The sequence below is a fragment of the Emydura macquarii genome, unplaced genomic scaffold (genome assembly GCF_026122565.2).
Source record: "Emydura macquarii macquarii isolate MOO-44397 ecotype Brisbane River unplaced genomic scaffold, CSIRO-AGI_Emac_v2 contig_18, whole genome shotgun sequence".
NCBI lineage: Eukaryota > Metazoa > Chordata > Testudines > Chelidae > Emydura > Emydura macquarii.
This window is the reverse complement of record NW_027130155.1, coordinates 12,638,187-12,664,530: the sequence shown is the minus strand read 5'-3', so window position 1 is coordinate 12,664,530 and position 26,344 is coordinate 12,638,187. Positions and strand designations below refer to the sequence as shown.

General features: G+C 41.4%; 1 protein-coding gene across 7 annotated transcripts in view; it reads left to right on the top strand.

The window, feature by feature from the left end:
* Positions 1–26,344, top strand: part of NYAP2 (neuronal tyrosine-phosphorylated phosphoinositide-3-kinase adaptor 2) — a 101,546-nt gene that overhangs the window by 52,521 nt on the left and 22,681 nt on the right. For 5 of the 7 annotated variants that reach the window (XM_067561817.1, XM_067561895.1, XM_067562074.1 and 2 more), the window contains exon 3: positions 18,108–19,205. In XM_067561817.1, the coding sequence (XP_067417918.1) occupies positions 18,108–19,205 (1,098 nt within the window). Of the gene's footprint in view, positions 1–1,438; positions 1,582–18,107; positions 19,206–20,706; positions 21,260–26,344 lie in introns of those variants that run through there. The other 2 variants (XM_067562153.1, XM_067562244.1) reach the window with 2 other exon arrangements.

Sequence of the window (26,344 nt, the reverse complement as noted above, 5' to 3'; positions counted from 1 at the left end):
AAAAAGAGGAAGACTCCTAGCATCCTCCTTCCCCCCACACCCATGGAAGGGATTGACCTGTTGTCCCTTCCCTGAGAATACAGTAGCTGGGCCTGTATATCAACCCTGCCTTTGGCTGAATTTGATTCTGCCCCAAGGGCAGAAAGCCTGCATCTGATTAACTGTCTCCTCTGTAGGGGACAGTTTTTTGACTGAATTATGTTTGTGTTTATATCAGAAGCTTTTAAATGTTTTGGGTTTTGTTACTTAAGGTAAATAAATACTAAAATAGCAGCCACAAAACACCCCTCAGTCAAGTAATCACAGACACCAAGAAAACAGTGAAACTACAATGATGTTTACTGTAGAGCTGCCAATAATTATACCCCAAGCCCAAGCACCCTTGTGGAACTAGTTTATGTTCTTAAAACAAAAGCACAGAAGCCCCAAATATCGATTGCTTGCTCTGAATTATTTCTATTTTGTCTTCAAAGCTGAAATGAGTGATCTTGACGACAGTTCTGGGATGATAGTTACATTCAGACCCTTACTCCCAGGCAAGCAATTAGTCCTATTGTAGTTAATGGCCTTGTGGGTAGAGCACTAGACCAGGATTCAGGAGACTTGGTTTCTATGTCTGGCTCTGCCACTGGTTGATGTTGGCCAAATAATGGCGCTTTCTGTGCCTCAGTTTCTCTATCTGTAAAATAGGGATAATGATATTGCCCTTTATAAAGCAGTTTAACATCTACTAATGAAAAGTGTTATGCAAGAGATAAGTATTATTTTTATTTATTACTCATGTAAATTAGGAGTAATCACAAGATCAAAGGTGTGCAGGAACAGGTGCTAGCTAATGTACTGGTGACAGGCAGTATAGGGACTTCTGGAGCTGTAGCAGTAAATAGGTGAAGAAAGACATTCCGAATAGAAAAAAGGAGGACACGGAAAACCTACTTGGTTTTCTCAGTATGTGGAGTCTCTCACTGCTGACAATAATGTACCGTAAGGAAGCGTTTGGGGGATTTTTGGTTTTGTTTTTGAAAAACTCCCCAATTACTATGGAAACTGAAGTCTATAGTAACATAACAAAAAAGGGAGATTGTTTCAAAAATTTCTCGAGATCTCTTACCTGTATTCCTGTTGATGTCAGTGATGCTACCTAATGTGAGTGAGACAGCAAAATCTGGCCCACAATCCTTGCCTGATTCTGCAAGATACGTGGCATCTCAAGCAAAGTACTGTGCACCATCAACAAACAGTGAAATCAATCACAGGTGGTTCTAGGAGACACGAATTTCCCTCGGGGTGGGGGTGCTTTGTACCACCCTTTACTATGGGCTATGCCTAAATGGCATAGTTTAGTTCCTATTAAATAAGTTGTTCATTTTTCAGTAGCAGCAGAATGAGCCAGGTTGTAAATACTGTGCAATAGTTAGTTTCCTCTTTCCTCCCACAGGCTTAGGACCCAAATGTGTGAAGCAGTTCCTATACTGTGCTGGTTGAATTCAGGGGGACTTGAGGGCACTCGGTACTTCACAGGAAGAGTTCAGCACCTTATAGGGCAAGGCTGCTTCATCTGGATGGGACAGGAGTTACCAGGTACCCAAAGGAAACTCCCCTTCAGCACATTCTTTTCAGCTGCAGGCTAACTTTCTCTCCACAACCGTTGGAGAAAGGGAGAAGAAAGATGGAAAACTTGCGCTCTGTCCACTATGATTTACACCAGTGTATCATCCGTGAGACCCAAATTGGGCCCTTGCTATCTATGGAATAAGGGATATATTTCAGTGTCAGTATTTTGTCTAAACACAGAAGTTCCAGCAGTTTAAAGACTGATGTTATTAAACTGGTGCCTCTTTGTGGGTATAGTTTACATCAGCTGAAATCCGTTGTCTTAGCTTTCACTAGTAACTTTCAGCTGCAAGCTCAACTAGTATAATTCAGATTCAAATAGACTTAAGAGAATGCACACAAGTAGGCCCCAATCCTATAGTAAAATGCACTGGTCCAACTAAATCTGTCTAAAATCACACCTTGACTGAAACTAGTGCACTGTTATGCGTAGTCCACACCTATAAAATGGGGAAACATTTTCATAACCCAATAAATTGAAAACAATTCACCACCACTCTGAAGGCACAGTGCAGAGTAAGTGTTTGCCACAAATGAAACCACATCACAAGTTTCTCATTGGCTAAAACCTGCATCATGCTTTTTGCCCCAGAAAAGAGCCCACTGGTGATACCTTCCTCAACTGCTGCCATATCTCTGCTTACTCCATTCCCTCATTTGCTTCCCTTGTTTCTAAATGCTGCCTTCTCCCTGACTGTCCTTATTTATCTTAGGCACACTCTCTTACCAAATGCTCCCCCAGCACTCACTACTCTTCCCCTTTAATTGCCTGAGTCTTCTTGCTCAGTCCCTTTCTTGCTTCTTCATCCCTTGATTGTTATCCTGATCATCCCCAGTCAGAGTCTTTGTGCAGTGGTAATGAGGGAGGTTCAGGGTATGGTAATGGTCTGTTGTTTTTTTTGTTTTTGTTTTTTTCCCCTGCTCTCTGCCTCCTGCTTCTTCTCCCATTCTTCTCGCCTGCTTCGTAGGCCAGTCCGGGACATAACACAGGGAGGACAGATGTGGGCTATGTACTAAATGTACTGTGTGAATAGCACTTGGAGAAATATGCCTGGAACATAGTGCCGCCCCCCAAATATGGGAATCCATACTGAAAGGGTCTGACCCTCTGATGTAAAGAGACTGAGGCTATTGTAGGGCTCTAACCACTTCAGTGGCTGAACCTTCAAATGAAGGGAAGCTATTACTTGCAGAATGGTGAGTGCCAGAATCAGAGACAATTAAGCTAATCTGAGGAAAAACTCACACTTGGCCACTCTTAATTCATGGTGATGTTTTATTCTGTCATGGGAGGGTGGAGCCACCACTATCGAGATGGAACTGAAATGTGACATTGCTGTGAGACTCTCTTCTTAAAACTGATTATACTGAGCATTTGAGAACTGCTCAGCCTCCGACCACCGAGATGTTATATCTGCAGGCTGTGTATCCCTGTGAAGTGCAGCTGAACTGCTCTAACAATGCTTTGTTCACTTCCACTTCCATTATAATCACCCTGGAAAATGCTCAATGACAACCTGCAGAATCTATTGCTGTGGGGTTATCCTGTGTCCTTTTGACAGAGACAGGATAGCGGCTTTACAGTAACTCTTGGTCCGTACAGGGATAATTTTCTTTCCTGATGCTTCGGCTGCTGCAAGACAGTTGGCCCTTTTGATTGGCATTGTGCTTCTCTCATAGTGATTCTGCCCTTCTGAAGTCTTAAGTGTCAACCCAGAAACCTGCCAGAGCTGTCCTTCACCCTACACTGTGTGCGTGTGTGTGTGCGTGCGTGCGTGTGCGTGCGTGGTTTTTTAACAAAGGCCTCGAGAGAAGTTTTGTTGCCTTTGTACAATCCTGTCTGGGGGTTACTGGAAGCTGTTGCTTCTTTGACACCAGTTGAAAGCATTTAGTAAGAGCAGGAACATTTCTAAGGACTGCTGTGCCCATGCAATAGCCAGAAGTGATTTACTGCATTTTACAATCCATAATCTGCCAGTTTTATGCACAATGTCATCTAAATAGATCTGGCAGCCCAATCTGATGGGCTGAAATTATTTTGGGAGCTTGGCAAGCATATCATGAACAGTCTAAACTAATGGTAGATGTGACATCAGCTATGGCATCAGCAGATGGAAGACGAGTGGATATAAACAATTGGCAGTGTCCCCCTTCTAGTGGATGAATTCTCCATGTCTGTGTCCTCTTGCATGTCTCTGGCCAACTACCAGGTGACCTGAAATGGAGCATCTTCCCGGCCAAGCCAAATAATTGAGCTAAATTTCCTGTCCCTCAGATAGAGTTTACTCTTTATAAATCTTGTATTTTTTTCTCCTATGCCAGCAGCTGCATGCAGGAGGGGCCTGTCATCTTTGCCAACTGCTTAGGCTGCCAACTGGTTGCTGTATATGAGAGCATACTAAGACCCGAGTGTGTCAGTTTCTCTGCAGCAAAATCCTCCTTGCAATAGCTAGACTCAGTGGGCCAAGCTGAGTCCTAGTATAGATGGGTAGTCAGTAGAGTTGCACCCACTTATACAAAGACTAAATTTGGCCGTGTGCATTACTATGTCCAAGACCAAGGTCCTAAAACAGCAGGTGCCATTTTCAAAAGTGTCTAAGTGACTTAGACCTCTGAGTCTCCTTGTGAATTTCAATGGGGTTGAGGAACCTAAGTCACTTAGATGCTTTTGAAAATGTTACCCAGAAACTCAGCTGAGTGAAAAGGGATCTCTTCTCTTGTTGAGCCAGTAGAAGTTCTACTAAGCTTGTCTTGGCAAACTGCATAGCCTGTAGATCACTCCAGACAACATGGTAAACTAAAGTACTAACGCACAGAACACACATTTTTGTAAAGCATTCAGCAAATAGGACAATGAGCATAAGACAAATAGCTAGACAGAAATAGGTAATAGATAGTGGAGTGAGGACATTTGTACTGGAGTTGGGCCACAATGACAATAGCTCAGCTCAGATACTGCATTAAGAAAAATGCTGTTTGAGTTAGCCTCTTGCAGATCCTTAATTCTCAGTATGAATTGCAGTCAGTTTGTTTATTTAACTATGAGAATATAGTGATATTAGTGAATTTACAATAGAACAGCAAATGCACTTAGTTTCATCTCCCAGGTGACAGTGAAAATACATGTTGATTTCAAATGTAATTGCTTTATTCTTTTGTTACTCTGTAGATGCTTTTCTGTACTCTGTTGGAGACCTAGTGCAATTTGAGTTGCCTGAGCACTGTCCTACAGGCCTAGCATAGCTTCAGTTGCTTGCTTGGCTATTCTGACCCCTGTAGCGTGACATCTTCCGGCTGACGGAGATGAATACTGAGTAACCTTGCAGATGTCTCAGTTTTTGCATATCACGGCACATAACAAGACAAAATACACAACATGTATTCTTGCAGTTGCACATAGATAAAGATGATGGGAACAACAAGTTATCCTTGAATGTCTGGGGGTACACTTTTTCATTGCCAAGGGGCATATTTTTACAGTGCCCCTCCTATCACCAGATGTTTTGATGACCCCAATTATCATGGTGAGAATGGAATGTAGTTAAGGGTGAAAACCCAATGTAGGTAATTTAGTATATATGATAATGAGTAGAGAGGTAATTAGGTAAAAGTTGTTTATGGAAGGGTATAAGAAGTTATTATTTAGACAAAGGGGCACGCTCCATCAACACCTGATTTCGTGGGAGGTGCTGCCACTCGGACCAGAGGATCCACTGATTCCCTGGCGGGACCCCTGAAGAAAGCCGTTTCTGTATACGGTCTTCTAAGTGACTGCTTAGCTCTCTAGGCTTAGTGAGTATGATATATTGTAGTTAATTCTAGGCTTTGTATCTAACTAGTATTTATAGAAAACCTTGCACATTAAACCTATTGGTCTGCAAATTCAGTGTACCGTGTCTTGCTGGTATTCACACTGATCACTAAGTGTCCAGTATCAACATACTCTCTTACAGGGGATGTGATTAAAGGACATTCTGTTCATTCAGCGCTCCAACTCATTAAACTACTGTGCAACATCAGTCTTAGGCAGACACTGCTAAAATACAATAGCAGACTAGTTATTAAAACCAACAACAAACAAGCATGTCTGTTTTGTAAATTCATTTCTTTTTGAGCGTGCTTCAGTAGTTTCATTTGCACATGCTTCATGTAATTCATCTAGTGATACCTGATATACAGGTTGCATAATCTATAGAGGCCCTCTAAATTATAGTCCAGCTGCAATATTTTTTATCTCCTATCACTTCAGTCCTTGTCCAGGCACATTCTATAAAACGATGTAGTTTATGGATGTACCAAGACACTAGAGTGCACTCCGCTCTTGGTGACACTGCCATAAATCAGGAGTAATTCCACTCATTACACTGAAATGGTTCAGATTTACACCAAAATAACACAGCACAATCTGGCCCATCATATATGAGCATAGCATCAGTATTCCAAGAGCTTGTTTCCCCTAAATCATTACCCAGCAATGTCTGTTGGCAGAGGCGATCTTAAACGTCCACTTATTTATTTGCTGGCGGTTGAGCCTAGTCTATCATTTCCTTTTTTGGAAAAGGAGGCCACTTCAAACTGACAGTTGTCTTTAACCAAAAGGAGTTTGGGTGTTTTCCCCCTGCCTTTGATGGCACTATGTTGCCTGAAAACAAGAGCTCCCACCACCACTAACTAGTGCAGAAAGGCTTGACTGCATAAATGTCCCATTTGTTCCCCAAATATTGATTTTTTTTTTTTTTTCCTTTTTTTTTTCATTTGCTTGCTCACTGTTTATCTCAGTTTTCTGGAAAAAATAAGGTGGATCAGTTACTCAGTCTTGAAGGGATCCACGATGTGCAGCTCAAAGTCAGAGATACAAGGTCTGTAGTTGATAGGGGAATCAGTAATGTTATAATTTTCTGGGAGTCTTTTGGTAGAGTCTTCATTGTGAGACAGGTTAATTAATGCAGCTCAGTACGCCAGGGAAATGCACAGAGAAGCAGAGGTCTAGTGCGGTTGAAAGGGGAAGACAGCGTGGAAGTCTGATGCTTGAGAACTGGGGAGTCTCCTCTCCAGCACAGAAAGCTATAAGGCCCAACCTGGCAGTAGCATATCTTCAGGCCATGGTGTTTATCCATTCTTTGATATGTTGATGCCACAGTGAAGGAGTTGTTGGATTAAAATGCAGACTCAAACTTACTATCAAGGGCAGAATTCTGCTCTTTTACACTGGTGTTAATTCTGGATTATCTTCTCCATTTGAGTCAATGGGTTTACACGAGGGTAAATGAGAGTAGAATTTGGCCTTAAAGAGCTGAAAGGAATTATGACCAAAATCTGGGATGTAAACAATTTTGAAGAAGCTTCCATAAATAGCTTTAAATCAACTGAGGCCACTGAAGGTACATGTAGGCAGCCTGTGGCAACAAGCCTCCAAGCCCAAGTTGACAGACTCTGGCTTATGGGGCTCGCGTTACCATGATAAGAATAACTGTGTAGACAACACTTGAAAGCTGCAGCTCAGGCTTCGTCTTGAGCTAAGAAACCCATCATCATGCTTCAGAGCTCAAGCTCCTGTCTGAGCCACAACTTCTCCACAGCTATTTTTAGTGCTGTAGAGCGAAACCAATTCTGTTGACCAGGCTCACCGCCATGGGCTGTGTAAACAAACCGTAATTAACAGAGTGTTATTTTGTGAGGTGATCTTTCAGTCCCCTCACTTGACTGTGCTTGAGTCTTACTTTAACCATCTCCATCAGGTCCTGTAAGAAAGGGGCATAGATTATTTTGGGGGGCAGGAAATGAATATATAGAAACATTACATTTCTGTCAAAACCACCTACTGCTGGTAGGGTCATTACACTGAGTGGGACTGCCATTTTATCCTTTTGTCCCTCCTCTCTGTACTTTTTCTTATCAGCTTGTTTTCAGAAAAACGAAAGCTAGTTTGTGTAAAAACAAAAACAAACAAACAAAAATCTCCTGGGCAATAGTACTCTGAGAATCACCTTTAGTTGGTGACAAATATATGCTCCCTAGTATTAAAACCAAACCAGAGATGATATTGTCAGGTCATCTGCCCAAAGTCAGTTTTGTGTGTATGTTTTATTGATGTTAACAGATCAAGATCAAGCAAGTTCCTCAGAGAGGCAAACACAGACGTTCAACAAAGTGAGAGTTCAATAAATGTTCTCAGAGTCTATTTTTTGCTATTTGTGTTACAATAGCACGTGAAGGCTCCAAAGGAGATTTGGGCCCATTGGGCTAGGCATGGTATAAACACAAAATAAGGAACAGTCCCTGCTCCAAAGAGCTTGCAGTCTAAATGGACAAAGGGTGGAAAGGGAAACTGAGGCACAGAGAGATGAAATGGCTTGCTCAAGGTCACACAGCAGGTCAGTGACAGAACTGGAAATTTAACCTAGATCTCCTGAGTGCCAGTCCAGTGCACTATCCTTTAGAGCACGCTGCTTTTTCAATACTGTCTCATTAAGAATACTCTCCAAACTTTATCTACCATAAGAATGAAATTAGAGGCACGTAGACCCTGATCCAGCAATGCATTTAAAGTCACATGTAACTTTAAAGAGGAGAGTCATCCCATTGAAGTCAATAGGGTTACTCAAAGCTTAAACTTATATCTGTGTATAGTTGATTTGCTACTTGGACGCTATATTTTATCAAATTGTGTACATGTTATAGCAGAAGAAAGTAATCTCTGCAGCTACAGTTTGATATCTGGTAATTTCAGGGTTTTAATGAAAAGAATGAAAAGCCTTTCACTCTGTGAGCCCTTTTCCAAGAGACATCCCACAAAATATAGCCTGGTTAATTCCTACTGCTATGCAAATATAATATTTTAAGGAGAAGAACTTTAAATTTGTAGTTCGAGCAGCTGGAAATCTTCTGTTTAGGAAGAAGTTCAGCTTTAAAATTACATTTGATATGGCACATTTTAAACATTAAAAGGTAGGAATTTAATTGTTTCATGTACTTAATTTTCTTGTGGGCTGAACTGCACAGTGCATTGACTATGTGTGGGTCTCAAAATTTGGTAAACAGCTGAGGTGCAATAGAAAATGACAAACTCATTTGATTAAAAAATGTCCTTTTTTCCATACACTGAGCAAATAATGAAAAGAAATGCCACAACATAATTTCATATTTCACCCTCTCCTTAAAGAGGAAAAAGACAGAAGGATAGGATGACAAAAAAGTATGCTGAATTTCCAAAATTAACTGTGAAAGGCAGATTATTTAGACATGTCTGAAAGCTACACATAACCTTTGTGTTATAAATATCTCCTTTTAAAAATGTCATATTCTTCTTCTTTAAGAGGGCTGCCAATGGTCTATTTTAAGCTTCTTGTTTCTAGAGCACAACTGCCTCTCTATCTTGGTTTATTAGCAATATTCTTCATTCACTTATTAGCGGTATTAATAAGGGTGGTAGAATTCTATTCAATATGGAGTTTGCTATCAAAGTACTTTCAGAGTCACTAACGTTCTAGCTTATTTCTAAAGTTTAGCAATTGATCACAGTGGCTCCGATTGTCCAGCTGTGCCTGATTTAGGCTCTTTCAATTGTACAAAGCAGCACTAAAGCTAGGAGATCATCCTCTTGTAGGATCCGCTGAGTGTTTGGGACTCCCCAGATGATGTAGAACACAATAGCAACTCCTAAGCCTCGCTTCTCCCAGCCAAGTTCAGAGTTCCTGCTAGGCTTTCAAAGGCTGCCTACATGAACTGTATCCATTTGATCCATATGGAGCACCTAAGGTAAAATTCCTTCCCGACCTTCTCCTCGGATGATGGTGCAGCTCTGCGCTACTCCAATACAGAGCTAATGCTGATAGGCACACAACTTAGGCGTGGTAACCATATATATTGATTTCTCCCTCTAAAGATAACATTGAAAAATAATCATTGTGGTAAAACGAGGCACAATTTTACATTGCTCACTAAGGGAATGTTCACCTTGCACAGAGGGATAGAATCCTTAGTCCCAGCCTGCTCTTGCTGGGGTTGGAGCTGCTCCATGGCAGAAACCACAGGCTGTGAGCAGGAAAAACCGTCGTGTGGTACAACTCCCCTCATGTGACTTGGTGAGCCAATGGATCTATGCAATTCACAAACTCACTGACCATGCCCTCTGCCTTTTCTTTCCATGTGAGCCACTGTGGAGATTGGACCTATCGCAGGCAGAAAGCTGCAAAAATCCCCATAGCTGATACCAAAAACGGTGAGATCACGCTGATTCTGCTGCATTTGGGGCTTTCTGATGCTGGGATCAGGGGAGGATTTGGTAACAATGTACCAAAGTTGTATTTCCTTTCCAATAGTGTGGTACTTGTGAAACTGTATTACAAACCAATCACAGTACACACTCCAGACGCTTAATACTCAATCTTCCATCTCACAACTGGTTCTTGTAATCCTGTTCTAAACAGGAACAGTAGCTTTCAAGTAAAATCATTCTCTTTTTGCAGTGTTTCTGCAGAATTTTAACTGTAAACAGTACAGCTGGTCAGAAAAGTGTTCATGGAATCGTTTTCTGATGGAAAATGCAATTCCATCAAAATCAAAATATTTCACAAAATCATGTCAATTTTGCTGAAATTTTTGTTTGAGGAAAAAAAGGGAGGGGGAGGACTTCCAACAATGTCAAAATGCTCCATTTATTAATTTATTTTCATTTTCATTTATTTATTTATTTATTTTATTTTTATTTATTTATTTTCATTTATTCATTTTCTTCCTTTCAAGATGACTTTTCATCTTGATTTTGTAAAAAATTTTGTAATATAAAAAAGTCAATCAAAATAAATTTTTTTGTCAGAACACTATGTTTTGACTGGGAAAAAATTCTTTCAGGCCAAATTTTCTTTCACAGAGAATTTCAAAAGTTCAGGGGTTTTCTTCCTAATTGGAATGAATTTTTTTTTTTTTTTTTTTTTAAATCTCAAAATCCTTCATGAAACAGAATTTCTGTTCTCTACACAGTTCTAGTAAGCAATGTTTTTAACCCTTAGTGGACCCAAATTGCTTTTTAATATACCCAGTGCAAATCATATATCCAGGAACAAGGTGTGCACGCCATAGTTACAAGCTGAGGTGACAGTATCCTGAAAAGCCGTGACTCTGAAAAGGATCTAGGGATTATAGTGGACGAGCAACACATGAGCGGCCTGGTCTATACTTACCAGCAAATTCAGTGGCAGGCAACAGGCGTTACGCAAGCTACGCAGAGCTTAGACTTCCTAAAGTCTGCTCTGTGCACCGTCTCCACTATACTGCACCAACTGGAAATGCATACCTGTCAATGCAGCGTTACTCTTTTTTTGGAAGTGGTTTTATTGAATCGACTTCTGGATTGATTGAGCGGGTCTTCATTTCTGCTCAGTTGAGCCAGATAAATTGGTCTGAGGGCGGAGAACTTGCCACCGTCAGTGAAGACATACCCAGAGTGATGCTTTGGTAAAGAGGAGTGATGTGTTCCCTGGACATTTAAACAGGAAAGTATGAGTAGGAGTCGGGAGGTGATTTTTACATCTGTATTTGGCAGCAGTGAGACCACCACTACCACACTGTGCCTAGTTCTGGTGTCCATGTTTTAAAAAAGGATGGTGGAAAAATTGGAATGGGTGCGGAAAAGAGCCACAAAAATAATTCAAGGGCTGGAGCATGCAAAACCTAAAGATCTCACTCTGTTTAGCTTATTTAAAAAAAAAAAAATTGAGAGGTGACTTTGATTACAATGTACAAATACCTTCATGGGCAGAAAATACTGGGTACTAAAGGGCTTTTTAATCTACTGGAAGCTAGTATAGACAGTCATAACAAGGAGCCAGATAAATTCAAATTGGAAATAAGGCACAGATTTTTAACACTGAGAGTGATAACCATGGTAACACACTGCAAAGGGAAGTGGTGGATTCTCCATCTCTTGATGTCTTCAGATCATGACTGGATGCTTTTTTGGAAGATACGTTCTAGCCAAGCACAAATTATTGGGCTCAGTACACTGGCAAATGGGAAAAAATGTAAGGGCCTGTGATGTACGGGGTGGTCCGACTAGAAAGGCTTTACATTCGATGTATCTATGAAAAAATCAGAGGAATGCAGAATGAGGCTGCCAGGGAGTCATAGGGTTGGGTCTATGTCCCAGCCTGTCACCAGTCTCCTGGGAGTGACCCTTTGAGTGTGCCAGGCCACAAGGACCCATGCAGTTCCACAGGGCAGGCCCGTGGCCTCCAATACAGGGCAATCAGCACCAGCGCTCCATCTCTCTCTCTCTCTGTGGCTTCCTGCAGCGAATTGGGCCAAGCCTTGCTCCTGTGGCAGTCTGGTACTGTGCTGCTTCATGGCATAGTGCTCTCAGTGAATGTTCATAGTGCCATAGGCAGCCTTTTCCAGACCAAGATAAACATTTATTAGTCACCTGCCATACAGGACCTTAAAATCCTTAGAATTAGAACAAGAGGCAGAACTTAAGCCATAGTCCACTGTGGTCAAACAGTGCCCTGATAGGCCAGCCAAACTGTGATGGACTCCATCTGTGGCTCCCTTTCCCTTTTGTCTCCTCCGATCTGTAGAGCCCTGTGTGGATACAAATATGTGCATCTACATCCAACCCACATCTGCAGAAATAAACTTTTACCCAACTGCAATCCGCCCTCCCTCTTTTAGACTTAACCACATCTGCACATCAGCTGTTTTGGGGTCAGCCTTCCTCCATCAGCTGTTGAGCCCCTGCCACCCCTAGCAGATGAGCTGTTGAACCCTGCTAGCAGCCGTGATCTGCAGGGAATGGTCTGTAGATATCCATGGATTTGCAGGGTTCTACCAATCTGGGCTCCTGAGTCTCTCCAAAAAGCCCTTTCTTCCAGTCACCTGCCACCTTTTTTTTTTTCAGTTCAGTTCCCAAGTCCTGTCAGCTGGGGTTTCCTGCTATTAGGTGTTTGATTTATTCAGTCATGGCATCCCTTTGTCTTGCTGGACCCTCTGTAGATTTGGGCCGATCTCAGGCAGTTCTTTAATGATCTTATTCATTCTCCACGCAACAGCAAGGTGGCACGCACACCTGTCTCCTGAGCTGTTCCAGGAGCAGCGTTAGTCCTTTTCTGACCCACTGGTTAGCAATGCCATGTACAGAGAGAAACTGAGGCATGCCTAGGATTAATAAAAATACTGCAGGAAATTCCCACTTTATCCCAGAACCCTGTGAAGATGAACAACAAATGCAGGAATGTTTAGAGAAGGTCACAACAGGCTGAGTTGCTGAGCATCCACCACTCCCATTGACTTCAGTGAGATTTGTGGAGGCTCAGCACCTGTCAGAATAAGACATCTAGCAGCATGATATAAGGATGTGATCCAAAGCCCACTGAAGTCCACAAGAGTCTTTTCATTGCTTCAGTGAGCTTTAAATCAGGCCACTACTGCTTAGAAGTGGTAATAGTAGCAAGGTATCGAGGCAGGTTACTAAGAACAAGTGACCAGTGGCCTAATAATCCATGTTGGAAAGCGTTTAATTATTCCATGTTTATAGCAAACACTGCAGTGTATCACCAATGTGTCAGCCATGGTTGCTTTTCATAGGAGTTTGCATTCCCAGTAGGCACACTGAATGCTTTCCCTGCCCGATAAATGTCAAGTACTAAGGAAATGCTGCCTGTTCCACTCACAGGGATTGCCAGATAATCCGCTTTCATTAACTAGGGGACCTTGGCAGAGCTCCTCGTGTACAGCTATCCCTGCCAAATGTTGGCTCCACATAAATTTGCAGACTCGTTGTCTGCACCTTTCATTACAGTTGCACAGTTTTCTTAATGGCAGTGTTCTTGTGATCCATCTCCAATTCTTTCAGAGGGGTAGTCTGGAAACAGGTATTTCATGATTCTGCAGCCATGGGTTCTGCCACAAAGTTCATCTCCTAGTACAGAAGTGTGGTCTAGAATCTAAGCCTTAAAAAAATAATAGTAACTACAACTAATAATAATGGCAAGCCTGATTCATCATGGGGTTAATTCAGTTTGACACTATGTATGATTTCTTTGCAATTCAATGGTAGAGTACACTACACCCCATATAGGGGTGTAGCAACTTCCCTGCTCCCCTTCTTACCCAGAGGCCTCTGCTGTTCCTCCCCTCCTCCTGAAGTTTATTTGGGTAGGTTCTCTTGTAAGTCTTATAGTACCACATATTCCTGGTGAAAGTAATATACAGTAGGTTTCTAAATAAATAATTTAAAAAATATTTAGAGCCCTACAGATTGTGGGAGAGGGGGAAGCATCTAACTTGTGTTGCTATTCTACTACTAAAAATATTACACTCAACTTATTTAAAATACAGTAGAGGAGAAATAAAATAGACTTGGGGTGGGAAAGTCACCCCATAGGTACTTATCTTCCATCCTATATTGTGAGTTGGGTCAGTTGATCTTTCTATTGATAAGGGCATCCGTGTGTTAGACCAGTGCAATATGGCATCACATGGCATTTGCAGAAACACTGCACATCACTGCTGTAGTTGACTTCAAATCCATAAAAACCCATACAAAAATGTTTTCTAGTATGTAATACAATAGACTTTTTTTGGTCAGAAAGAAGTCGGACCTGAGAGACAAAAACATGGGGCTGAGGGGCAAGAAGACAGGCTCTGACAAGGGGAAAAATGGGGATGGGAACAAGTTAATTAAGTTAAATCAAAGTAAGACCACTCTACTGCTGAATGAGAGCATCCACACATGAGTATAATGTGCTTTAAATAGTGCTCACACCTTGAGTTAATTTAGAGTAACTTTCCTGAGTGTCTCTGTGTCAACATGCTTTTAGGAGCCTCACAAAGTCAGGCTCCAAATTCCTAAGGATTTGGCAGACTATATCTGCACCATTGTAATGCTTCAGTGTAGACAGTCACTACAGTGATAGGAGGGCTTGTCTCACCACTGTAATTAATCCACTTCCCCGAGAGCGGGTAGCCAGGTCAACGGAAGATTCTTCCGTCAACCTAGTGCTGTCTATTCCAGGGGTTAGATCAGCTTCACTACGTTGCTCAGGGGTGTGAATTTTTCATTCCCTGAATGACACTAACTATGTGGACAGATGCATTCAGGATGGGTGTGTTTTTTTCACACCCCTGGCCGATATAGCTATGCCCGAAGAAGTTTGACGTGTAGACCACAACCAAGTCACTTCTGAAAATGTTGTCCAGGTCTATCTTCTCCTTTATGCTAATTAGAGAGTCACACACCTTATTGCTTGTGTAGGCCAAATGCACTGCACCCACCAGTGCTTCTATGTATTCTGCATTTCCCCCCACTCAAATTCCCCATTTGCCATCCTCCCATTTCCATCTATTTCCAGGGCTCCCTGTACAACTCCATGCCCTTCTAATGCTACTTTACTTCTAAATGTGAGCATCTAAATGTGAGCATCCACACTGGGATTTTAACTGATACACTGTAAATTCACACCTTTAGTGAATTCAGCATAACTTTCCTGGATGTCCCTTACCATAAGAGACTTTTGGAAATGGGATTTAGGCTCCTAAGTATATACCTAAATGATGGGGACTATCCTGGCATAGTTACAGCACTATAGCTATGCCAGCATAACCTCATACTGTAGACACAGTGTATAGAAATGGAAAGGGATACCACCTCCCTGTATCATTGATCTAGCTGTGTCTACACTGGGGTTTAGATCAGCATAGCTTCATTAGTCAGCGGTGTGGATTTTTCACACCCCTGACCAGTGTAACTATGTTGACCTAAATTTTAAGTGTAGGCCAGGCATAACTCATTTAGGCCCTTCTGAAAATTTTACCCCTGACACATTTGAATACATTGTATTACAACACTTACGTTTTTAAAAATCTGGTTAAGTCTCTATTTCCTCCTTCCCTCTCAGAAGAAATCCTTTTTACCTGTTATATTTATACTATTGGTATGAATGTGGTCTCAATACTCAATATAAACCCAAGTCTACTTATTCCTAAACAGAACTAGCATTCTACTTAACTTCAACCTTTATTACTCCATCTTCCATGTCTTAGCAGTGAGCAATAATGATATCTAATGGATCAAAACACTAGTATGACAAAATAGTGATGTTAGTATGCTAGAATCCTTTCCCCATAAACAAAACAGTAAAATCACATGCCATAATGCCAGCCTTTCCTACCCCAAAGCTGGGATTCATAAGTACACTGTCAAAATATGGTCTTCCTGCTGGTAGGACAATGTACTGCTGCTGAATTTAGTTGTGCATTTGTGACTAAGCTTCTAGAAGGGGTCCTTTAAGTTGACAAGTGCTCCTTGGTTGGTTTAACGTTAGAAACTCTCTAGATGTTTTCTGATGGGTCAGCAGAAGGTACTTGGAAAATTCTCTAAGTGTAGATTTAGCAGTATCATAGAGATCTACAATAATGGATTAAATGGAAAAATATAGTATAAGTAAAATTCTGGAAGACTAGCATGTTAAACTGACATGGTTTAGGATTTTTAGAGCTATGGGATACATCTATAAGGTATCAGGGCTTTCCATACAGGAGGGATATTTATTGTGTAGGAATATAGATAAGGGCTAGTGATCTTGCTGATTTTTCTTGCGAGTTGGCTAATTCCATTTAAAAGGAAAAACTGACTTATCCCCCAACCTTTAATGAGACATTTTATTAACTATTTATACAGAAAGACCTACATATAATGTTCTTGTTTCTTTCTTGTTTTATCTGTAGAGTATAGTTTCTATGAAATCCTTGACCTCTCATTTCAAATGAATTTCATCATAATGTTTCAGCTTGTACTTTCAAAGACAGATTTATACATTGCTTCCAGATTTAAACCATTTCAAAAGGCTCAAATCATTTGAGATGCTGAGTCCCTTCAGCTTCCATTGAAGTTGTGGCATTTCACAACATGGAGTCTAAATGATTCATTCTAATTCTTTTGAAGATAAGTATTACAGTACTTACATCACAGTAAGTACAAATATACTTCATCAGTAGAAGTAAACAGAATTGTTGTGCCCTCTACTGGATGGTATTATAAATATGAGTCATAGAATCACAGGGTTAGAAGGGACCACAAGGGTCATATAGTCTAGCCCCCTGCCAAAATGGAGGATTTGTTGTGTCTAAATCATCCAAGTTGGATGGCTAACTAGCTTCTTTTTGGAAACCTCCAGTGATGTCTTGATTCATCACTGTGTTGCTGTAATCAGTGTTATGCCACTGTAACTCCAATGCGATTGTTTGGGGGTCTTAAAGGGTCTTTCATGTTCACAAGTTCATTCCTTGGTGTAACTGTTGCCTCTCCAGCGTTTTCATAAACCATAGTGATATTTCAGTGGAGCAGTATTTAAATGTGAAACGTTCCCTGTTGAAAGGGTGTGAGAGAGGACAGCCTCTGTAGGAGGAGGAACTGCTCACTAAGAGTATAATTGTGGAGCACCTTAGCAGATTTGGGAAAGAGCAGGGCAGAGCCGACGTGTGGGGGGACACGCGGGGTAACATCCCCCTCCCCCAGATTTCTGCCTTCCATTTCCAACCAGGCATCCACCAGCACTTGGGTGCTTGCAGGGTGGAGCCATCACAGTGCAGAGGGCTCCGCAGGAGCGGCTGAGTCTCGGGGCTTTCCATGGAGGGACCATCCAGTTGGGTGGCACACTGGGCTGGGGCAGGGCCATTGGAGCCCGGTGGTGACAGCAGGTGGGGCAGAGCTGTTGCCAGGGCCCAGCAGTGGAAAACTGGGCTGGGGCGGAACCAGCAGATCCATCCTCACCTTTCCTGAACCAGCTGCCGGTGTTGGGCTCTGCAGGGGTTTTGGCTGCCACGGAACCCATCCAGGGCTGGCTCAGCAGGGAGGGCACCCTCTGCAGGAGGAGCAGTGCCGCATGTGGCTGCTGCCTTGGGCACAAAGCCTAGGGGACAGAGCAGCCCCATGCTCCTTGGGGCCAGGTCCCGGAGGGGTGAAAAGAGCTCTAAACCCCTGTCCAGGGGGCTGCTGCAGAGCCTGCAAGTTTGGGGCAGGAACGGGCTGGAAATCACTTCCCCCCGACTCCACTCCATTCCACTCCAGTGCTTATCCGAGGATGATTTATGGAGGAGCAGTGGGGCTCGTCGGGGTGGAGCGAAGGGGTAAAGTGGGGAGGAGATAGCAAGAGGGGGAGCTGGGAGAGAAGGCAGCGAGGAGGGGAGCATGCAAAGGGCCAAGAGTTGGGCAGTAGAGACAATGCGTGGGGTGATCAGGTGCCCCATCCCAACCTTTTAATTGTGTCCTCTCCCCCCCCCCCATTATCAAACGTTACGTGTTGCCTCTGAGGCAGGGTGTGGTTTTGAATGGGGCAGGCCATTCTTTTCAATCAAGTAGCACTAGTGTAACGTTGGAGTACTGCAACCATGAATCAGTCCCAAGTAATCCATTCTAGAATTACAAGATGGTAACAGAAATTCTGTGTCCAAAGAAGTTTAAGTATTTTTGATGAATTTATATTACATTCTGTTTGCAGCGTCAGCCAAACCAAGACCTCACAGTGATGAATATACCAAGAAGATTCCTCCTCCTAAGCCTAAACGAAATCCAAACACTCAGCTAAGCACATCTTTTGATGAAACGTACATCAAAAAGCATGGCCCCCTGAAGAAAACGCTCACTAGGGACGCCTCTTTATCACAGGTCAGCAGTCCTGCCCCAGACACAGAGGAGGAAGAGCCTGTTTATATTGAGATGGTTGGCAATATACTAAGAGACTTCAAAAAAGAGGAGGATGACCAAAGTGAAGCAGTCTATGAGGAGATGAAATACCCTACATTTGATGATGTAGGCCAAGATTCAAAGTGTCCATGTGAATATGACCATCACAGTTGTTCTTCTCAGTGTGCTACTCCCACAGTGCCTGACCTAGAATTCACCAAGTCCTCAGTGCCATCTACTCCCAAGGGCTTGCTTTGTGATATCCCCCCACCATTTCCAAATCTACTTTCTCATAGACCTCCACTATTGGTGTTTCCACCAGCACCAGTGCAGTGTTCCCCAAATTCTGATGAGTCTCCCCTAACTCCATTGGAGGTCACAAAGCTTCCTGTATTAGAAAACGTGTCTTACATCAAACAACAAGCTGGAGCTTCTCCATCTTCACTGCCACCTCACACACCAGGCCATCAAAAACTGGAGAAAGACCAGACAGTATCTCATGGAACTTCTACTCCTGGGCACTCGTCCTCACCTCCTCATCCTTCTACCTTATACAGAACACAGTCTCCGCATGGTTACCCTAAAAGTCACTCTGCCTCACCCTCTCCTGTGAGTATGGGTAGGTCTCTTACCCCCTTAAGCCTCAAAAGACCTCCACCTTATGACTCTGTACATTCAGGAAGTCTCTCAAGAAGCTCTCCATCAGTGCCTCATTCTACAGCCAGAAATATGTTGCAAGAAGGGGGAAAGATGGTAAATGCCTCGGTTAATACCTACGGGTCATCATCACAGAGTGGTTCACGTTCTAGAACACCGACCAGTCCTCTAGAGGAATTAACCAGCCTCTTTACCTCAGGACGAAGTTTACTGAGGAAGTCCTCCAGTGGCAGAAGATCTAAAGAGCCTGCAGAGAGTAAGTTTTCAATACAATGTTTAACTGTCTTATCTACATAATTATAACTCTTGTCATATTTTATTAAATCAGAACTGTGCAAATAACCACATAACTCAACAACATGAATTATATATGTCGTATTCCTGCAGTCAGAGGAAGGTTGATTACTGATGAAAACTGTTTATATTTCATGTTTTTATTTTATATATCAAGGTTTCAAAGCTATTTAAACTGTATTATGAAGGCTTACAAAAGAGGACTGTGAGAGATTTAAGGCCCAGTCCTGCAAGGTATTGAGAGTCTCCATTGTGGTGCTGAGTGCTCTCCAAGGCCCATTGGAATGCCCCAAACTCTCGTGGGATTCATACCTCATGTAATCAGGTCCTTAAATACTTCAGCTATGTTAGAACATGATAAATATCCTAGTTGCTTTCAACAAAAGAACCGCATGGCATTGTTTCCTGGCTAAAGGTCTCACCCTGAACTCCCATTAGCTTCAGTGGACATTGAGGATACTCAGTATCTTGCAGCATTCTGACCTTGAGACTACACAAGTTGTGATTCTCAATGGTAGAACTTTGCCCAGATATTAGTATGTCTCCAAATCCTTCAAAGTCAATGAAACTGAAGACAGTGTCAGGAATTTGGCCCTAAACTTTTATGGATGAGCAAAGTAAGTGAGCTTGATATGATTTCTTTGCTTGTGAATTTGATATCTTGAACCCTGAATAGCTCAAATGCTTTTTTTTAAAAACAGGTGATTTTGAAGCACTCTATTGTGTTTTTGTACTAACAATACATTATACCTTTTTGACAGAGGTGTAACAAAAAAGTGCCAAATTCTGTGCTGGCTTACAGCCTGATAAGTGATGGTATTTATGATGTCTTCAGGTTACCAAAGTTTTATAGGGAGATGGAGCAAATTCTGAACTGACTTATAATATCTGTATCCCCTGAAGTCAGCACTTGCTTCTCCTGTCGCTTACAGGAGTTTTACACACCCCGCTGGTGTTTTATACTTCCCCTTTGGCCTGATTCTCTTTTCATGTATATTAGTGTAAATCAAGGAGTAACTCCATTGAATCCAATGGATTTAAACCAGTGGCATTGAGAAGGGAATTACTCTGTGTATCCCACTGAGCCGAAGTCAGTGCAGAAATTAGCCAGAGTCACGTCTGATAGTTTGGCAGCCTGCAAACATAAATGTGTTGTATGAAAGCTTAGTTCCATGAGTCAATAATTTTGCCACAAATAATTACAGTAATAAAAATACAGTAACACCAGATTTGTGTGTGGGATGGAAGCAAATTTGGATCCAGAATGAGAGAAGGTTCTTGTAATAAGGGACAATTGTCAAGTATGTTACAACATTTAGGAATAATTAAAATGAAGTGGTAGAGAAACGGTGGAGGAGTAAAGCTGGCAATAAACATTATTGTTTGTTAATAAACAAACACAAATCTAGCATCATCCAGGGAATGAATAAATTGTAAGGCTTTTTCTTTGTTGGTGTGCGCAGGCAGGCTGGCCTTGGAACCCTGAGAAATTCCCACAGTGAATGTGTTCATTAGTTCCAGATGCTGACATTTTGGGATCTCTCTATGCTCCCATTTCACAGATGACCCCAAAAAGAAGTTCTGTCTATTCCATGTGACTGAAATTGACTGCAAACTATCAACGGGCATTTCAGATATGAGTTTAAAGCAGATCTTGCCTTCAAAATCCACTCAAGAAGCAGCTTTCTTATTGGCTGACCAAGGAGCAATTTGTTTGCCTTTCCAAGGGGAGAGAAAGTGCTTGTTATTGACCATTAGCAGTGAGAGAGAAGAGGAATTAAAGAGAGGCCAAGTTTAGTTTCTTTAAGGACAAACCATCCATGTTATGTAATGAAGCTAACAGTGAAAGATTCTGGAGTGCTGCTGTGTAGAGGAAGTAAACAGACTGCCAGTCTAATCCTGCTTTACTTCATCTGGTATTTACAGTGTGATTTAATCTCCTGGGATTACCAGAATAGGGTTTATGCTCAAATATTATAGTGATAGAAACCACTGTAGCATGACTTGTAACCAAGTACATGATGAACATTATCTCTCATGTAATTCTACAAAAAAGATCCATGATAACAGAGTAAATTGTGGGGTTTGAAAGTACAATCGGACCAAGCTGTCACACTTTGGTGTGTGTAATAACACATAGTGGAAGACAATGTAGACTATACTTGTCTTCAAATGTTCTTAAGAAATCTTACTCATATAAATCATGCAGAAAGCCTGAGGCTTTTACACAATTTTGAATCAGGATATAATACACTACATTTATTTGAACAACAGGAAAGCAAATGCAGTGTATATGCCAACCAACTCTGGAACTTTTTTATCTTTGTCAGCTTAATATAATTTTTTCTTCTGCACAAATTTCTGGAAACAAAATCGAAGGTGGGGGTTAGGAAAAGAAAGTTGTTTCCATCTTATGAAATGCACAATTTGGCCCTCAGTCACTTGTTTGAAGTACTCATTGACAAATGTAAGGTTTTTTAAAAAAATTGCATGATACAGGATTTTGGATTCAAACTGAGCATGGTAGAAATGTACAGTAGCAGTCATGGAGCAAAGTCGACTTGGCTACAGGGTTGCCACTCCAGCTGACTTCTGTGGGAATTTTGCATACGTATCCAAAGGCAGAGTCTGTTCAGTGGGTTTTATTCTGTGTCAGTTTTTTTTTTTGTAGTTCAGAATATCTCTGCCATAATTCTCTATTACCCTACTGAGAGTTAGCACACAGAAAGGTAAAGCGCTGTAGCATGCTGTACACCAACTAGCTATGTGGATGCTGCTACTGTGCACAAAAAGCTCCGGAATGCACCAGCAGTAGGTCAAAGTGCACCTCAGAGCTTTTTGTATCTGATAGCAGGAGCCACACAGGCAGGCAGTGTGCCACAAGCTAAAGCAATGTAGATTTACACCCTATCTTGCTGTCTCCATATAGACAAGCCCTCAGGATTATTCTTATTAGTTAAAATTCGACCATGTGGTCTTCTCACAAATAAAACTCCCACTAAAGGCAATTTCAGGAACCTTGCTGGATCAGGAAAGAATGTGCATTGGCATCCATTTAGCTCCCTTTGGTATAGGCTTACCTCAAGTTCCATTTTATATCCGTAGTAATAATTATTGTCCTGGGTAAGATAAGAAATGGGCACAGATGGTCAAAATTTGGAACTTGTGTCCTGTGGGAAATTCTGATATTTTGACATCTCTTTTCATCCCAAATTGGGAGGAAATGTCAAGTTAACAAAGCTTTTCATTGAATAAACATTTCAATTTGGAAATGTCAAAACGTTTCATTTCAAGTAGGCTCACTATTAAGCTGCGTCTGCCTGTGGTGCTACAGTGCTGTTCTGTAGTATAGATGCTTCATGTCCCTTCTGCTCTCTTCTCTGGACTCCCCCGCTGAACTGCATTTCCCATGATGCACTGCAGCAGCTCAGCCGAAGGGCAGGCTACTGTGTATCATGGTCATGTTGCCTTTCCACAGGCCATATGAAGAGGCTGTCCTGAAGTATTCTTGGATTTTATTTTAGCTTTGGGAGATGAAGAAACCTCCTCTGCAGACATAAAAGTGCTCATTGAAAGATGGTGGATCTGGTCCTATCAGTCACTGCAGAGTTGATAAGCTCCTACTCCCATTAGCCTCCCAGATATGAGGGTATGTCCAAACTGCAATGTCAGCCCAGGGTCAGTAGAACTGGAGTTAGCAGACCCTACGTTTGTTAATTTAGGGCTTGAGCATCTACACTCATTTGTAACCCCAGGCTAGGGATTGTTGAAACCTGGGTCCCACGCTGGGGCTCCAGCATCTACATTGCACTATGGGGGCCCAAACGCAACCACCCATATCCTGGGCTTCCTAGTGCCCTCCCAAAATGTGGAGGCTGTAGCCCTTTGTTCATGGTGTAGTGTGGGAAACCCTGACTGTCCACCAAAGCTGCCTGTCCACAGGACAAAGAAAGTCAGCCCATGGGATTGTAGGGTACTTTTCACAGGGTATGAATCCACTCGGGCTGCATCTGCACTGCAAAGTAACAAGGCTTGAACCCTGGATCCTGGCTTGACTGAGGCTTGAACCATCAACCCCCATGGGTCCTGGAACTCTGTGTTTGAGCCCTGGGTTAGCGCAATTTGTGTGTAGATGGAAAGGGAGTTAGGCTTAAGCTTTAGTTTGAACCCTGAGCTTACAGTGTAGTGTAAGGGTGTAGCTTAGCATTTCTCAAAGTTCTCGATGAAAGCTATCCATCCCTTTATTACCACACCCACCCTCAAAAACCACAAATGTCAAAGGTCGTGTGTGTGTGTGTGCACGTGCACGCATGTAACAAAAAAAAATTTAAAAATCATGAAACCCTTCATAGGAATAAGAAAAATATATTTAGCAATGGGATTCAGAATGGTTCCAAAATACTGTCAAAACTAGTTTAAGAAATAGAGAAGCCTGATTAAATGGCAGATTTTACTATGGAAAATCTATAGTATGTTTATTTTATAAATCTTTTCTAAAACTCTAATACTTTTATTTTTAAAAAAGATATTTGAAATTTTTGAATTGCTCCCTGGGCCACCTTTAAATCCAACTGCTAAGGCATTAATCAAGGCTTCAGTTTATATTACTGTAAAAACCTCTGATTTGGGATTATAATGTTTATTCCTGATTTTTATGACACACTCTCTCTGCAATTAGCCTATATAAACCCAACTGGTGTTTATAGCAATTTAAGATACCCTTGGTCTAGTTAAAGATTTAGAAATAAGTAACCTAAGGGATAAATTTAGTTAGCTAAAAGATAACTTTTAAAAAAATTATAGGTCGGATTTTCAAAATTGCTATAGAAAATTTGGATGCTCAGTTTCTATTAATTTTAAGAGCAAAACATAACCCAGTGGAGTTGTCTGCTTATACCAGGAATGGATTTGGCCATTCATTGGGATTATTATGTTAGTAGCTACCAAAATTATCAAACATGGGTATGTAAAGCAAGGGTTCTAAAGCCGTATTTAGGCACCTAGTTACAAGTGTCATGAATTTGAGTCTGAGCACCCAAACTTTCCATGGAAACAAACTGGAACTTCAGGCGTTCAGCATCTTTTTAAATCTTTTCAGAGCTTTTATTTAAATACCTCAACAGGGAATCTAAGAGTAGGCAACTAGGTTTGAACATTTTGGCCAGTATGTATAAAAATATTGTATCAGCTATTTTCTTGGACTGAATTCTGCAGTCATCCTGGATGCATAATACTCCAGGCAATCCATCTTTAGCTGGGAGGGCTGCAGAATCAGCTTGGTGTCTATCCATATAAGGAAACTGCAAGAATTATGTTAACCTAAGGTCACAAATAATTTGTTCCCAAATTTCTGCGTCTGAAACTGGCCTTACTTATGCATCTGCAGAGAGTGTGATGGCGATAGCAGATATTGTGCTAAAACTCCCCTTTCAGGCTACACCTCCAATGCCAAAAGGCCTGTAAATTGGGAAAGTGAGCAATTAGATTTGAATGACGTGCAAGCCCACTTTCATTAGGACAAAATTCTCATCTTGAATCCACCAGGTATACAAACTCTGATATCCTGCTCTTTCTACATAGGGGAAACTACTAGTGACATTGGCAGGAGTTCATCACACACAGTGAGAGCTCAGACTGTCATATGACTCTAACAAGATAATTTTGCATCTAGCATGATCTGATTAATTTCTGTAAACTTTCTTTTCTCATATATTTTTCTATCCGACAGGGATGCAAATCCATATGCTAGCTCCTTGGAAAGCGCTAGAATGAAAATTTCAACTTTCTCCCTATCACTTTGTGAACTAATTCCTTGGCATATAATAGATTTAAAATCTTCATGGATGGATGATGGCAGCTTGGAATCTGACTAGATTAATTTTTAATTTAGTGTTTAGCCACTCCCCCCTCCATATATGTTGTTTGAAAGATTATAATGAAATTTTATAAAGCTACAATTTGGTAGACACCAAGAAGGATCAGAAAATGTGAATAATTATCTAAATCTTCAGATGCTAAACTGAACCTCCAAAACTTCTGAAAATAGTACATCACAAATTTCCTCCCTATCTTTCACTTACAGCTGTAAAGTGAAATGTCCCATAGGGCAGAAGCCACAGACTCTGCAAGACATTGTGGAGAAGCTAAGGAGGGTGGCATTACAACTATTGTTCATTGCATACAAGAATCTTACAATGTGTGCAGAAACTCACAAACACAATCTTTTTAGTGGTCACTGCAGTGGACTACACAACAAATTTCCCATTGGCTTGAAAATGTGCATATAAAAAGGAAGCTCTTATATATTTACAATAGAAAAGACCATTAATAAATGGAAATAAATAATATGCAAACAGAAATTGCAGGCCCTCTTTGTGGCTTTCAATACCATTTCACCCAGCTAAATCAAATGGGCTGAAATGAATGAGTTGAAAAAGAATGTTATAGATAAAACTGTATTGTAGTTTTAACTATAGTCGTGTGTGTGTGCCCATGCATCTCACTTTGGTTCTACATTATCATCATGGGTGGCTACATAGCTACATGATGACAGAAAAGACAGAGGTATACAGAAAACATGCGAAAATCTGAAGGCTGTTCATATCTGTAATTCAGTCTGCACTAAGGATGTGGCTCAGACAGATATTTACTGCATATGCTCTGGGCAAACTGAGTGACTCGGTCAACATAACTGCATACAGCGGTCATGCTTAAACTCTTGCCAATTGCATTATATAACTGAGTAACAGGATAACCAAATAGTGTTGCTGCTCTTTGCAGCACTTCCCTCTAATTCCTGATGGTAACAATATACTATATATTATAGGGATGCTGCCAATTTTTAGGTAACATTAACAAGTTATCTTATGCAAAAGAGGCAATGTTAATCACTGTACTTTGAGTTTATGAGTACTTCATTCTCTCTACCCTCTTTTCACACTTGCCTTAATGCTTATGTCTGTCTTCACTTTTGTGTAGAGGATTCTGTTTTCCCCTTTCTGTTTTTCTTTGGTCATTTTTCCTCTTATTCATTCTTTTCTTTTTTGGCTTTGCTGTTTATTTTCAATTGCTCTTGTCTCCCCACCCTTGTCTTCAATTCCT